The 14,348-nt window shown below is 32.9% G+C and overlaps 1 protein-coding gene across 1 annotated transcript in view; it reads right to left on the bottom strand.

Moving 5' to 3' along the window:
- LOC106466309 (rabphilin-3A-like) overlaps positions 1-12,575 on the bottom strand; it is a 61,457-nt gene extending 48,882 nt beyond the window's left edge. The window contains exons 1-4 of the mRNA XM_013926580.2: positions 12,442-12,575; positions 12,249-12,335; positions 10,252-10,395; positions 1,466-1,595 (exon numbers count right to left, since the gene is read on the bottom strand). Of these exons, the coding sequence (XP_013782034.1) occupies positions 1,466-1,595; positions 10,252-10,395; positions 12,249-12,319 (345 nt within the window). The 5' untranslated portion in view covers positions 12,320-12,335; positions 12,442-12,575. The remainder of the gene's footprint in view (positions 1-1,465; positions 1,596-10,251; positions 10,396-12,248; positions 12,336-12,441) is intronic.
- Positions 12,576-14,348: the final 1,773 nt, after the last annotated feature.

Raw genomic sequence — 14,348 nt, 5'->3', positions numbered from 1 at the left:
TATGTAAACAACTGGTATTACTATTCTAGCTATTCAGACTAATCTTTGTAAATATATGTAAACAACTGGTATTACTATTCTAGCTATTCAGACTAATCTTTGTTAATATATGTAAACAATTGGTATTACTATTCTAGCTATTCAGACTAATATTTGTTAATTTAAGTAAACAACTGGTATTACTACTCTAGCTAATCAGACTAATCTTTGTAAATACATGTAAACAACTGGTATTACTGTCTGAATAGCTAGAATTAATCTTTGTTAATTTAAGTAAACAACTGGTATTACTATTCTAGCTAATCAGACTAATCTTTGTTAATATATGTAAACAACCGGTATTACTATTGATGGTTAATTATTCTCTGTTTTTCTTAACGATCATCAGCAAACCAAAACATGTCATTAGGTCAGTTGTAAATATTAAACAGTTGGTCCGCTGTATAATATCCAAGAATTAATTCGACGAAACGCAATAACGCTGTTCACATTCCTAAGTTAACTTAGATTACTACATGATGACGTAAAACGGACTGAACACCACATAGACATTATATACCGTGTTTGCCGGAATATAATGCGCAATTCTTTCCAACAAATACCTGTCAAAAAACTTATTGCGCATTATATTTGCGCACATTCAGTTTTTTAGTTTTTTTTTACTAGAAATTACCACCGAAAATCATTACAGGTTTCAAAATTGTTGCATATCCAATGCAATAGATGGGACGGATGATGACATGCTGTGGAAATCAGAAGAGGGTGAAGCAAAGGTTCAAAGAAGCAAATCCTATAGTAGCGACAATTCTAGCGATGACGAAGATTTATAGGAAAACGAATGAGTAGCTTAGTGTATTACGACGTACAAACCTTTCAATAAATTTTGTAAAATTGACATAAAAAAAAGTCAATGAAATATTTCCTGAAATGTTTAATACATCAATAGTTGTTTACTGTATTTAGAAATTATTCAATACGCTTTGTTCAACTGATGTGTAAAAAACAAATTTCCTTCAGTTTAACCTTTCAAAACTGAGTGCGCATTATATTTGGGTAAATACGGTACATTTGACAATTATAAGAAGCCCAATGGTGTTTCTTTGGTTAGCTGACCCAAGCTGTGGTGATGAGCCTTGAGCAGGAAAACTGTAGTCTACAGTAGAGGGTACGACCAATCAAAGAAAGCATTAGATTTCTATGTCACAGATTCTTTTTTCAATTTCACCTATGGTGAAAAAGAAATCTTTAACACAAACATACACAGACACATAATTATTAAACAATTGGTCCGCTGTATAATATCGAATAATGAATTCAATGAAATGTAATAGCCTTATTCACATACCTAAATTAATTTAGGTTTCTATATTCTTAATTCTTAGATTCTTATACTCATGAGAAAGAAGTTACTACTGTCTGACTACCTAATCTAATGAGAAAGACGACTTGTTAGACAGGAACTCACATTGTTACAGTCGTGACAGAAAAGAGGAGATGCTCCTAAGATACCGAACTCATCAGCACACAGAATACACTGAGACGCTCCATTACCCATGGCGTTTTTCTTCATATTTTCCAGTTTTTCCACAAGTCGTCTGTAAAAGATTCATGACATTTATAAAATACATTTCGTTTTGAATGAAGCAAAAATTTAGGTGTCATATTGAGTAACGAAAAAGGTTCCAACTTGTAAAACTGGGCTTAGTGTTTAAAAGTCATATCTAGTGAAAGTCCTACTGGATGAGATCCTGGACAAGACACAACTGTATTAAAACAGGTAGAAAATAGAAAATCTGATACCTCGAGCAATCAGAAACACAGGTATCCAGCGTGGTCAGAATCCGAGAAGTTCACTAGAGGATCAAAATATAAGTGTACATCAACAAGAACAGGAGTCAAAGTTCACTAGTGTGTCACCGTTACAACAAAATGTAAGTAAACATCAACAAGAATAGGAGTCAAAGTTCACTAGTGTGTCACCGTTACAACAAAAGGTAAGTGAACAAGAACAGGAGTCAAAGTTCACTACTGAACATCAAAATAACCTGAAGTCAAAGTTCAGTGGTGAACAAACAACACGAACAGGAGTAAAATGTCACTAGTGAACATTAACACGACCTGCAGTCAAAGTTCATATGAAAACATGGTGTAATGTAAATTCAAATCAATCTAGAGGTCAGAGGTAGAGGTCAGCGATGCGGTTTGAATTTGAACGTTAACATATAATTATGTTAATGTTAAGATGTAGGAACAGATTTACAAAACGTGTAGACATTATGCCACATTTCCTGAAAATTAAACCTTAATGTAAATGAGTTAATTCTTTTGAATCTATAATCGCTTGATGCTTTCGTAAGATGACATTCAAATTTCCTTCTTGAACACAGAGAAATCAAGAAAGATACGTGTGGTTTCAACAATAATGTTATCGTATTAGTGTTATTTCAATAATGATACTACAGTGTGTTATTGGATTAGTATTGTGTCAAAAATGATATCGCATTATATTATTGAATCATTGTTGTTTCAACAATGATACCGCATTGTATTATTGGATAAGTGTTATTTTTCAATAATGATATCACAGTGTATTATTGGATTAGTGTTGTTTCAACAATGATATCACAGTGTATTATTGGATAAGTGTTATTTTTAAATAATGATATCACAGTGTATTATTGTATGAGTGCTATTTTTCAACAATGATACCACAGTGTATTATTGGATAAGTGTTATTTTTCAATAATGATATCACAGTGTATTATTGGATTAGTGTTGTTTCAACAATGATATCACATTGTATTATTGGATTAGTGTTGTTTCAACAATGATACCACAGTGTATTTTTGAATTAGTGTTGTTTCAACAATGATATCACAGTGTATTACTGGATGAGTGCTATTTTTTCAATAATGATACCACAGTGTGTTATTGTATGAGTGCTATTTTTCAACAATGATACCACAGTGTATTTTTGAATTAGTGTTGTTTTAACAATGATATCACAGTGTATTATCGAATTGGTGTTGTTTCAGCAAAGATACAACAGTGTATTATCGGATGAGTGCTATTTTAGCAATGATATTAAAAAGTATATTTTGAAAATGTTTCTTCATCAATCCAAATAAAATATATCATTAAACAGGAGTTTCAACAGTGGAACTGCATGTGTGTTATTTGATTCAGTTTTTGCCTGGATTGGACATCATCAGCATTTTACTAAAGAAGCTGACAGGTCCATGTCTCTCTTTTCTAAATGACGGTGGAAATTACTACTGATAAACAGGCACAACTGGAAGTGCTCTCTGAATCTGTATCAATAACACGGTTTAATAACCTTCTCCTCCGGTGGATTATGTGGCCGGTATGCAAATAGAAAGTTTTATAAATACAAGTCTACATTATTCCAGAACTACAGTCGGCTTATAAAGATGTGGGAAATTTGGTGAATGTACATTCTATCAAAATATTATTATCATGCTAAGAAACCCGGGGGAAATTCACTAAATAAACTTCCTAAGATCCTAAGTCGGATATTGGTTTAGGTGATTTAATTCTCATCAGTGAAATATTAAAACGACAAAATTTTAAAAAATACACTTAACTGCACTTTATTGAAAAATAGACCTAGAATGGTATGTTAGGTTCGAAGGGTCAATGTTTGGAAGTGCAATACAAGATTCTTTAAAACACAAATAACACTCGATATTCCTCAAAATGTTGATGGTAATCACTTAATGAAACATGGTAAACATATCGGGGAATATTCTAGACTGTTGATGGTAGTCACTTAATGAAACATGGTAAACATATCGGGGAATATTCTAGACTGTTGATGGTAGTCACTTAATGAAACGTGGTAAACATAACGGGGAATATTCTAGACTGTTGATGGTAGTCACTTAATGAAATGTGGTAAACATATTGGGGAATATTCTAGACTGTTGATGATAGTCACTTAATGAAACGTGGTAAACATATCGAGGAATATTCTAGACTGTTGATGGTAGTCACTTAATGAAACATGGTAAACATATCGGGGAATATTCAAGACTGTTGATGGTAGTCACTTAATGAAACATGGTAAACATATCGGGGAATATTCTATACTGTTGATGGTAGTCATTTAATGAAACATGGTAAATGTATCGGGGAATATTCTAGACTGTTGATGGTAGTCACTTAATGAAACATGGTAAACGTATCGGGGAATATTCTAGACTGTTGATGGTAGTCACTTAATGAAACGTGGTAAACATATCAGTGAATATTCTAGACTGTTGATGGTAGTCACTTAATGAAACATGGTAAACGTATTGGGGAATATTCTAGAATTTTGATGGAAATCATTTAATGAAACGTGGTCAATGTTACCTTTAGATATATGTTTATCAACTAGAAGCTGGTTACATGAAATGATATAAATCATGTTTGTTCTGTATAAAACCTAGTTGTGTTGAGATGCTACGGAAATATATCCAGAAAAGTGTATTTACACAGACTACATTAGAAATAACGCTGTTTTCCTAGTTACGATATTGACTGCCTAGTTACAACACATCTTGATCTTGTTGAACTTTTCTTTCAACCCTGAATAAAATAACCTAATAAAGGACATAGTAACGTAATAATAATGACCTAATAAAGAACATTGTAACGTAATAATAATGACCTAATAAAGAACATAATAATGTAATAACAATGACCTAATAAAGAACATAGTAACGTAATACTAATAATCTAATAAAGAACATAGTAACGTAATAATAATAATAACCAAATAAAGAACACAGTAACGTAATAATAATAACTTAATAAAGAACATAGTAACGTAATAATAATGACCTAATAAAGAACATAGTAACGTAATAATAATAACTTAATAGAGAACATAGTAACGTTAGAATAATAACTTAATAGAGAACATAGTAACGTAATAACCTAATAAAGAACATAGTAACGCAATAACCTAATAAAGAACATAGTAACGTAATAATAATAATAATCTAATAAAGAACATAGTAGCGTAATAATAATAACCTAATAAAGAACATAGTAACGCAATAACCTAATAAAGAACATAGTAACGTAATAACAATGACCTAATAAAGAACATAGTAGCGTAATAATAATAACCTAATAAAGAACATAGTAACGTAATAATAATAACCCAATAAAGAACATAGTAACGTAATAATAATGACCTAATAAAGAACATAGTAATGAAATTACCGTTCGAGTTCAGCAAAAAGAAATATACTAAATCTGCATATTGATATACATACAGATAGACAGATGTGTGGATCGAAGGATACCATAAAAATCTCATTAAATCTTACGATTGTAGAACAAACAATGCGCTTTGCATGTTTATATAATACTGACAAATAATTACCACATACTTTCATGTCTATTCTCACGTATGTTTATATAATACTAACAACTAATTACCACATACTTTCATGTCTATTCTGATGTATGTTTATATAATACTGACAGCTAATTACCAAATACTTTCATGTCTATTGTCATGTAGGTTTATATAATACTGACAACTAATTACCACACACTTTCATGTCTATTCTCATGTATGTTTATATAATACTGACAACTAATTACCACACACTTTCATGTCTATTCTCACGAAGGCTTGCAAAAGTAGAAATATAATCTATTTTACTCGTTCCCATGGCAACAAATTCTTAACACCTACTCAAAGCTATGGCCAGTGATTGATGGCCAAGCTAACTGCTTGCACATTTTACGTGGGCTTCGTTAAACGAACGATGGAGGATAACTAACCACAAGAGCTGAGAAATTGGGTTCAAGCTTCTTGATACAAAAACACTAACTAACCGTATACAGTAATAACCCACATCCAAGACTCTTCTATTTAGAAACTCATTGTTAGCTTCGGCTGTTACCTGGCTGGTAACGAGTCCGAACTGTTGGATCCAACTGTCACCTGGTAATGAGTCAGAAGTCTGGATCCAACTGTTACCTGGTAAGGAGTCAGAAGTCTGGGATCATAAACAAACTTCTCTCTTACTAATTCAAACAGTGCCTTAGCAATCGTGCCGATACTACAGTAAACTATCTTCATCAACACGAAAATCAACTAATAATACAAAACATTCACGCACTGAAAACTTTAAACAGTCAGGACAGACGTACTAAAACATTATTAAATCAGAACCAACAGAAAACATTCACGCACTGAAAACTAAACAGTCAGGACAGACGTACTAAGACATTATTAAATCAGAACTAGTAGAAAACATTCACACACTGAAAACTTTAAACAGTCAGGACAGACGTAATAAGATATTATTAAATCATAAGTAGCAGAAAACATTCACACACTGAAAACTTTAAACAGTCAGGACAGACGTAATAAGACATTATCAAATCACAACTAACAGAAAACATTCACACACTGAAAACTTTAAACAGTCAGGACAGACGAACTGAAACATTATTATATCAGAACTAGCAGAATACATTCACGCACTGAAAACTTTGGTCAGTCGGTACAAAGATACTAGAATATTATTAAATCAGAGCTACAGAATAAATTCACGTACTAAAAAGTTTAAAACAAACAGCGTAAATATACTATAGCTAAGCCTATTACTTAATCTAAACAAAATACTGCTACAGATGGGAAATCTTATCAAACCTCTTGGCGATCTAAAAATCCCAAGATATTCTGATAGATCATGAGTAAACTAAACATCTTATATTTTAATTTTTACTTGTGGTTTAACTTTGCTCTCATCCTTTCGAGGTTGATTTTATTTTGTTAGTTAGAAAAGCAATACAACATTCCTACGACACTGCTTCGTTTATGAAATGAAAGAATGATTTTAACATATACAAGGTAGTCCATTCATTACATCAACTCGGCCACAAAGTGACTGCAGCAAAACATTAGAATCTACAGTCTGTGATGACAAACATGTGGAAAATTAGGTTAAAACTGTATGAAAAAACACACAGTAGAAAAGACCGTAGGACGTGGAAAAATAATAAAAATGTTTTTTGTAATAGTTTGTTATTTTTTGTTATTGACGTGTGTTTTACCATTTTTGAACACTTTTTTTTTTCATAAAGCTGTATGAACACGTTCATACATTGTTCATACTTTCGATAGAATACGTTTTATAATCGTTAATCCATTATAGCTATTTGAAGTAGTTTACTGATTATATAAAAGACTCACATAACGAGGTACTTTTTGTGGATTTCTCCTCACTTGTGTCTATTGGTGACAAAATAGCACAGCACACTAGCAAGACAATATGTGAACTAGTTTACGATAATTAATAATTATACTAGTATAAAAGCCCGTTAAAAATGACGGGAAACCATTATTGAATTATTAATTAAAATTACATAATTTAACTACAACGAATTTGTCTGTACCTACAAAATGCACCTACTCTTCGCTTATTTCATCAGTCTCGAAGTAAATCTTTAATCACAACATTTTTAGTATAAACTACACTTTGTACGGAGAAAAATGAAATGTTATATTGAACAAAAGTATGCGTGAACTCTGAAAAAGACTACACTACCACTCTTGAGCCTTTTCACTGTATTCTAGGTCTGGAAGTAGAAAACATAGTGCGGACATTCTGACACAAATTTTCAACTCTTTCGACTGTACAAAGGTTAAAAGATATTTGGTTGTCATAAAGCTTCCGAATTAAATTATTTTGCTGTTATATCTCCGAAGTTATCAAAAAATAACGAATAAAAAACAAACCTTCCTAACAAATTAACAGGAATATTGAGCATTCAACATAAACACCATAGTTGGCCTAAGAACAATCAGGTGATGGTTTTGTTGCTATGCGACGATGTATATTGTTGAGCATTACCAAAAAAGTTGTGTGAAAGCGTTCTCGACAGAGTGACAAAGAGTTTAAGCCTGTTACAGTTAATGATAAAAGACAGATCGTATAAAGCGTTCTCGACAGAGTGACAAAGGGAATAATCCTTTTATAGTTAGTGATAAAAAGACACTCTCATATCGAGGTACGTTTTATTGTGGACTTCTGCCTTGCGTTTATTGGAGACAAAACAAAATAGCACACCACTAAATCAAACAATCGCAAGCTACCAAGAAACTATTGGGTGAAAGTAACTTAACCTGAACATCACATATATATATATACAAACAAGAAGGGTAAACGGCCAGGTACTGAGGTACAGCCGTTCCTAATTTTGAGCTACTGACCAGAGGAAGGGTAGCCACCAGCAGTCTCCGCCACCACAAAAGCCATTTCCCAACTTTTTGAAACAAATGAAAATGTTACTTTTATAACACGTACACAGTCCTTGAATAGCTTTGCACGAAATTCAATAACCAATCAAACAAACAAAAAATTGTGTGTTTTCAACAATATGGTTCAAATTGTTCATAGTTCATATATTAGCAGGTATTTACATAGTATCCGATAGTTCAAATATTAGCAGGTATTTACATGGTATCCGATAGTTCAAATATTAGCAGGTATTTACACGGTATTCGATAGTTCAAATATTAGCAGGTATTTACATAGTATCCGATAGTTCAAATATTAGCAGGTATTTACATGGTATCCGATAGTTCAAATATTAGCAGGTATTTACATGGTATCCGATAGTTCAAACATTACCGTCGTTAAGTTCTGAGTCCGTAGAAATCGTTTGAAACAACAAAACCCAATAATCCTCACGTGTAGTTTACTTGGTGCGCGACAGGCGACGTAAACTTTATAGTTCTGATATTAAATTGCTGATCTGAACCTGAACGAAATCAGGTTCATTAGAAAGCCCACTTTTACTATAATCTAACTATTACCACGTAAAAAAAGAATTCACACTAAACAGAATGTATAACTTTGTGATAAGTGTGATAAAAGTTAAAATAAACTTTCCATCTTCATATAACTGACATTATGAAAGTGCAATAATTTCTGATAGGGGGCCCTCAGTTTAACCACGACGGTTAAAAAACAACAGAATAGTTTTGTTGATAATTTCCTCACAAGATTAGAGGGAAGGCAACTGGTCAACAGCACCCACTGTCAACTCATGTTGGATCGAATAACGGTATTTGACAGTCACTTTTGTTACGCACCCACAACACCAAAATGCGAAGAGCGGTTTTGTGTCGCTACGGGACGCGACTATGAACCCTTGGATTCACGTAAAATCCCGGCATGCCAGGTCTTTTAAATATATACTTATAAGAATGTTACCAGTTTAGCATATTCTATTGATTCAATATTTTCTAAACAGCTTGTTCAAAATAGTGTAGTGTATTTTTTATAACTAATAATGACCGTCAACTAGTTTCAATTCCAGCATGGTGCAGTGGTTACGATGCCGCGCTGCGGATCGCAAGGTACAAGTTTTTCGAAATTTGGCAGGGGAATATTTTTGCGGCAATTCATTTTGGATAACTGATAACACAAACCATTAAAATATCAAAGGTCTTAATTATATTTGTGATTTTCCAAAGAAAATGATAAAACATCTCTAGCTATGCTTACTGTTTGACCGAATAACCATCGTTCTATTACTTCTTTCTTACTTTCCACTAAAGATTTCCAATCTTAGAAATTAGATATAATCCTCAATGATAATGAGTATTTCTCAGCACCACAGAACACTACAGATGGACACTGAGAAGTTAGACTCAAATCTCAATGATAAAGAATATTTCTCAACTCCACAGAACACTACAGATGGACACTGAGAAGTGAGACTCAAATCTCAATGATAAAGAATATTTCTCAACTCCACAGAACACTACAGATGGACACTGAGAAGTGAGACTCAAATCTCAATGATAAAGAATATTTCTCAACTCCATTGAGATTTGAGTCTCACTTCTCAGTGTCCATCTGTAGTGTTCTGGTATAAAGAGTATTTCTCAGCTCCACAGAATACTACAGATGGACACTAAGAAGTGACATATACAGACACACAGACTTGGGTAGATTTTCTCTGTAAGAAATGATCTGTTAAACATTTATTTTTATACCAAATGTACATAATCAAGCTTTTATTACTTTTTAAATAGAAGTTACACATCACCTTGCAGGTTCTTATTTTAGGAGTTTCTCAGAATTGTTCCCTCTTTACGTTTCCTGTTTGTTTTTTGTTCTGATGTTTAAATAAAGTTCTGTTTTTATTCACATATTCTCGCTACACATTCACATTCTTTATACTCCACTAAAAAATTGATTAAATACTCACCCAATACGTTCCTGTTCCTTCAGTTCCACATTTTCCGCTCTCTTGATCACATTCATGATGGTTTCCTGTTCTGAGTCGTTTAACTGCTCGGGTTTGTGGAAGAAGTTGGCCGAGTTTGTCTTCACCGACCAACCAGATTTTAGTCTATACCAAAGCGAATGAAAACACTTTGCAGTTAATAATAACACTGGATTCAAAATATCTCCCACAAGAAATGCGCAGAAGATAAAAAGACACTTTTTCAGTTGCTTTTTGAATAAACTATACGAAAGCTTAAAAAGCTCAAGGACAGAGAAATAAGAGCATTTTAACCATACAACGAATACTTTCTGTCTATAATTCATACAGTAAATTACTATAAACACAAAGAATCGAATACATAGAAAGAAATGAATCACAATTTAAAACTATCATTTGTAAGAGGTGGGTGTTGGTCTGAAAATCACGTCGTGAAATAGAAGACAAGACTGAGGAATCTACAAATGTCACACGGGCCTGTATTGGGTTAAATTCGCTAAAACGTCTGCCGTCTGAGTTGTTGTATAGAAAGTACCTTCGGATGTATAAGTAATCATCTTTTATAGGTGGCAGTGTATTCATGAAGAACAAAACAAAGGTGACAACTGAAGATTTGTTTTAAATATCTACAAAGTTAGCACAAGAAGCCTGTACATCTGAATTAGAAGTCCTCTCGAAATTATAAAAATGTGAAAGAAATGCCTCAAAATTTAACCGAGTAAATGGCTTTGTTTTTGAACTTTAACAAGATGGCGGCTATTAAAACGTCGTTCAATTTACTTGTCCACTTTTGTAGATCTTTCTTCCCCATTTCATTTTGTTTCGTGCATAATAACGTTCTATCTCAGTTGCTCTACCGAAATATCTTAAATAATGATCATTTCAACCAATTTGAAAACGGTGAGGGAAAAAGTGATTAAAATACTACGTGACTGCTATTCCATTATCGTGAGTTGTATCACGTGCCATATTCCGATCAACCAGAAATTGTAGTATTAGTATAAGTCTGTAAAAGAACAGACAGTCATTCTATACGTAAGTATGCGTTCATGATAGTGGTAATAAAACGTAAGGGACACCAACAAAGTACTGTACACCCTCGTGCTACAAATTCTTGGAACAGTAATAACACATTAACACTGAATGTCACCAACAAAGTACTGTACACCTTCGTGCAACAAATTCTAGGAACAGTAATAACGCATTAACACTGAATGTCACCAACATGGTACTATACACCCTCGTGCTACAAGTTCTAAGAACAGTAATAACACATTAACACTGAACATCACAAACACAGTACTGTACACTCTCGTAGTAACAAGTTATAAGAACAGTAATAACACATTAACACTGAATGTCACAAACAAAGTACTGTACACCCTCGTGCTACAGGTTTTTGGAACAGTAATAACACATTAACACTGAATATCACAAACGCAGTACTGTACACAACTCGTAGTGACAAGTTCTAAGAACAGTAGTAACACATTAACGCCGAATGTCACGAGCAAAGTACTGTACGTCCTTACAAAATCTAAATAAGAGTGTCACTGTGTGAAGAGAACAAGAATCATGAAGAAAAAAGTTCATGTAGAAGAAATTAAAGTAAACAATACGTCATAAGCTAGTTATTTAACGTGTAAAGCCAATAAACAATACGTCAGAAGCTATATATTTTCCATGTAAGGCCAACAAACAATACGTTATAAGCTACTTACTTGGCATGTAAAGTCAACAAACAATACGTTATAAGCTACTTACTTGGCATGTAAAGTCAACAAACAATACGTTATAAGCTACTTACTTGGCATATAAAGTCAACAAACAATACGTTATAAGCTACTTACTTGGTATGTAAAACCAACAAACAATACGTTATAAGCTACTTACTTGCCATGTAAAGCCAACAAACAATACGTTATAAGCTACTTACTTGCCATGTAAAGCCAACAAACAATACGTTATAAGCTACTCACTTGGCACGGAGAGCCAACTCCCTATCATTTGGGCAAACCCACTTATCTCTAGATGACTTGAAGTCCCCCATGGTTAGTTGAGGTTCTCTAGTGACAGAAAAAAAATTACATAAAGTGCAGTTACAGAATTTTTTATTTACAAAACGATAACAAAGTCAATTTAAATTTACAAAAACTGTGACGATACACTCACCTTACGCTTCAAAACAAGCCTATAGTATTTAACTGTCAGAAAGAATAGTGGGTATTGACCTTCACTCTTATAACGCGAACGGGGTATCTCAGATCCACAGTTTGGCACGTTAACCGCTGTGCCCGACTATTCACGTGTTTCGTCAGTTTGCAAAGATATTCGTCCCGAACAATCTTTACACTACGTAGAATAGAGTGCTAAACAAACAATAGTTGTACAATAAAAACAGACAGTTGTAAAAAGTATAGTGCTAATTATAGTTTAACTAAATTACATATAAGAGAAAGAAATCTTAAGACTACAGTTCCAGCTCATGTGATCAAACTTGAGATGGGTGTAGTAAAGTCGGTCGTGAAGGTCTACGATGGAACTATTTCATTTATAATCTTGGGCTTCATGTTAGGGGTAAAAAAATTACTCCCCTAATTTGATTTTAAATAGTATCTCAAATGAACCAACGCTGTTAAACAATATACAAAAGAATGGGAAAAGTTCTACTAAATTTACAGTATTGAAAATATGGTAATTTTCTAATAATTACAGTTAGACATTCTTGTTAACTTAAGACTGCAGAACAGACATAACTACTAAAAGTGTACGATAATAAAGAACAAATTGACACGTCTAAATGAAAAAAATTCTAGTTTATTTTGTGTGACGTTTCAAGATGCCAAAACCGTGTCACAACTGAATTATTCAAGTTTCCATATAACTGTCGATTGTAAACCTACAGTGTAGACATAATCAACAACTAATACAAGTGTAGTCACGTTTCTATAGTTACACCTTCCATATAACTGTTGATTGTAAACCTACAGTATAGACATAATCAACAACAAATACAAGTGTAGTCACGTTTCTATAGTTACACCTTCCATATAACTGTTGATTGTAAACCTACAATATAGACATAATCAACAACCAATACAAGTGTAGTCACGTTTCTATAGTTACACCTTCCATATCACTGTTGATTGTAAACTACAATATAGACATAATCAACAACCAATACAAGTGTAGTCACGTTTCTATAGTTACACCTTCAATATCACTGTTGATTGTAAACTACAATATAGACATAATCAACAACCAATACAAGTGTAGTCACGTTTCTATAGTTACACCTTCCATATCACTGTTGATTGTAAACTACAATATAGACATAATCAATAACTAAGACAGGTATAGACACGTTTTTAGAGTTGCAACGCTGAAGGTTCACAGACGTAGGAGTTGAAGATTTCACACCTATTTCAGTTAAAAACCTTTATAAGAAGAGGTGTATGAACTATCACAACGACCTCTTAATGTAACTCCCTCTCTATATATAAACCTACATCACTTGATCTACATTTCTAACGAATATGTACATTAATTTTACATAGAGAAAAATCAATTCTCAACATAATATTATAAAAATTAAAAGGGAGCGTTGAACAAAACGACACTCAGGAAGATACGAAATAAAGTAATACATAAAGATTAGAGAAAGCAAACTTGGGGATATTAAAGAAAATCCCATTTTACGAGCAAGATAAATGTGAAATAGGAATCTTTTTCTTTGTACAGCAGAAATATCGTGACCCCAGAAAATACTTTTTATCTCCCACGATTTCTAGAACATCGTGTCAAATCACTGTGCGTCTCCTAAGAGTATTAAATAAATACATTAGGTCGTCAAGAAATTAATGTCGCTTTTTTTAGATGAAAAAACCCGAATAACTGATATATATCAAAACAAAACATTTATTAAATGATATAGTCTCCATTCTTATTGATGATGCTTTTCCATCTTACGATCAGATTGTTAATGCCCTGATTAAAAAAATCACTTTGCTTTAAAGCAAAAAACATGTCGATGTCCTCTTTAACATCTTTCACATTTGCCTAGGTTTTCCCATTAAGAT

This window comes from Limulus polyphemus, unplaced genomic scaffold (genome assembly GCF_000517525.1).
Source record: "Limulus polyphemus unplaced genomic scaffold, Limulus_polyphemus-2.1.2 Scaffold2218, whole genome shotgun sequence".
NCBI classification, from domain to species: Eukaryota; Metazoa; Arthropoda; class Merostomata; order Xiphosura; family Limulidae; genus Limulus; species Limulus polyphemus.
The sequence above is the reverse complement of the archived record's forward strand: the minus strand, read 5'-3'. Positions and strand labels throughout refer to the sequence as shown.